General features: G+C 39.0%; 1 protein-coding gene across 2 annotated transcripts in view; it reads right to left on the reverse strand.

The window, feature by feature from the left end:
* The window catches only part of LOC107693384 (lysophosphatidylcholine acyltransferase 2-like), a 6,514-nt gene extending 4,896 nt beyond the window's left edge, over positions 1–1,618 (reverse strand). Inside the window, exons 1-2 of one of the 2 annotated variants that reach the window (XM_016492758.1) lie at positions 1,161–1,618; positions 7–415 (exon numbers count right to left, since the gene is read on the reverse strand). In XM_016492758.1, coding sequence (XP_016348244.1) covers positions 252–415; positions 1,161–1,335 — 339 coding nt within the window. In that variant the 5' untranslated portion in view covers positions 1,336–1,618 and the 3' untranslated portion in view covers positions 7–251. Of the gene's footprint in view, positions 1–6; positions 416–1,160 lie in introns of those variants that run through there. The other variant, XM_016492750.1, reaches the window with a different exon arrangement.
* Positions 1,619–2,070: the final 452 nt, after the last annotated feature.

A 2,070-nucleotide genomic window follows, 5' to 3' on the forward strand; every position in this document is an offset into this window, starting at 1 on the left:
TAGTGGTATATTCTCACAGTATCATTCCCAGTGCAGAGACTCGCACGAAAACAGCACAAATTAAAAGTAACACTCAAGAAAGAAATCACTCGTACACACGTAAACGTAACCTCAAAACTACACTCTCAACTCGCGCTCACAGTCTGTGTTAGTTAACGTACGTCCAGCCGGACCGAACAAGAACTAACACTTGGCTTGGTATAAAGATGTCGCATATTTGCGGACGTTCGTCCCAGTATTGTGATGCAACCTCAGTCGGACTTCGTATTGGTCGCTCCGTAACCGTTATAAATCCCGTTGGCCTTTCCGTTGGGAATCCCATTGTGATTTCCGTCCGCAAGCCCACTGGAGTGGAGATACTCGGTAAAGACTTTGCGATAAACTGGATGCGTCATCAATAAGTCTTGCAGAGAAGCTTTAGAAGTTGAATACGTAATCAATTAGCGTACATTCGTCAAATATTAGCATTATAGGCTCAAACTAGGGGTGTGCGATATTGACGACAAATGATATCCCAATATTTTTTTCGGTAACGATAACTGAACGATATTTTGCGTATTGTGTTTTTGTGTTTGTATCTTGGCTGGTTTAAGAATTTCTTTCTTTCCTTTTTTAACGCCATGTCAGCTTCTATGGATATGTTCATGGCAAGTGCCAGGTTAACTTATTCAAAATTAGCCAAAGATAAATATGACACTAAAACCACCAGTAGGTGGCAGCAAGTCTGAATATGTGATTCACTGAATCATTCATTCAAATGATTCGTTCAAAACGGCTGTAATCCAGTCATTATAAATGGATCATTGAATCAGTGACTCAAATGATTCATTCCAAAACAGATTCGTTCAGGAACCAAACCCCATAGTGTTGTTCTGAAATGCACAAATGTCCTGCTCCGGTTTTGTTTAGAACTACTTTCATTGGCGAAAATGAAAATGAAAAAAGAAAGCCACAATACTGCATCTAAAATGTAACATCTTGTTTTTGAACTGCTGTATTCATCACGCAGTGAATGCTTTTGGACTCTCAAGACGTGTTTTTGTTTGTTTTTAGCGTGACATACCTGATCATTTCAGCTTGCATATCGTTAAAACAACTGTTATGCTATTATTGTAGACGATACATATCGCACACCTCAGCTCAAACGCAGTGATTTTTACCTTCAGTGGGTCGCTCCCTGGTGGTCAGCGCCGTGTACATCTCTGTGATAAAGTACTGAGGGACACCCACCAGCGCCCCCATCAGGCCAGACAGATCATCTGCGCTCAACAACCCATCCTGGTCTGCGTCGTACCACTGCGAACAGACACGGGCAAACTCTCTTGAGGGATGCATTTAATTATCCGTAAGTCTAAAACTAACTTTTTGCCAAACCTGCCAATGGTGGTGGCTTGAGAAACGTTATCAGCCATTCATTGAAAAACAGCCTAATGGATTGGGGAAACAAATCTAATTGCAATTGCAATTTATAATGTGATTTAAAAAAAAAATAAATAACCCAATAATCTAATTGAGATTCTTATATTACATTAACTTTTTATTAAACTATTTATTAAACAAGTAAATAGATCAATATATAAAAAATTCTATACTTATTACAACAAAGAGAAATATGAGCAATATGAAATGCCTAAAATAGTCTAACAGACAACAAAGGCAACAAAATAAAGGCTACATTTTGTAATTTATATGTAGATGTTAGCCAGCTAGCTAGCTACTTAGTCTAATTAGCATACCCATACCTTTCATTTCAATTTTGTGCATACAGTGGATGAATGCTAGATTATAGTCTTGTATACAGATTGCTCCATGTAGCGCTTGTAACCGTACAGATTGCGTCATGTAGCGCTTTTAAGCGTCATGTAGCGCTTTTAACCATACAGATTGCATCATGTAGCGCTTTTAACCATACAGATTGCGTCATGTAGCGCTTTTAACCGTACAGATTGCGTCATGTAGCGCTTTTAACCGTACAGATTGCGTCATGTAGCGCTTTTAACTGTACAGATTGCGTCATGTAGCGCTTTTAACCGTACAGATTGCATCATGTAGCGCCTTGTAGCGTTCATA

The sequence above is a fragment of the Sinocyclocheilus anshuiensis genome, unplaced genomic scaffold (genome assembly GCF_001515605.1).
Source record: "Sinocyclocheilus anshuiensis isolate Anshui unplaced genomic scaffold, SAMN03320099.WGS_v1.1 scaffold1050, whole genome shotgun sequence".
Taxonomy (NCBI): Eukaryota; Metazoa; Chordata; class Actinopteri; order Cypriniformes; family Cyprinidae; genus Sinocyclocheilus; species Sinocyclocheilus anshuiensis.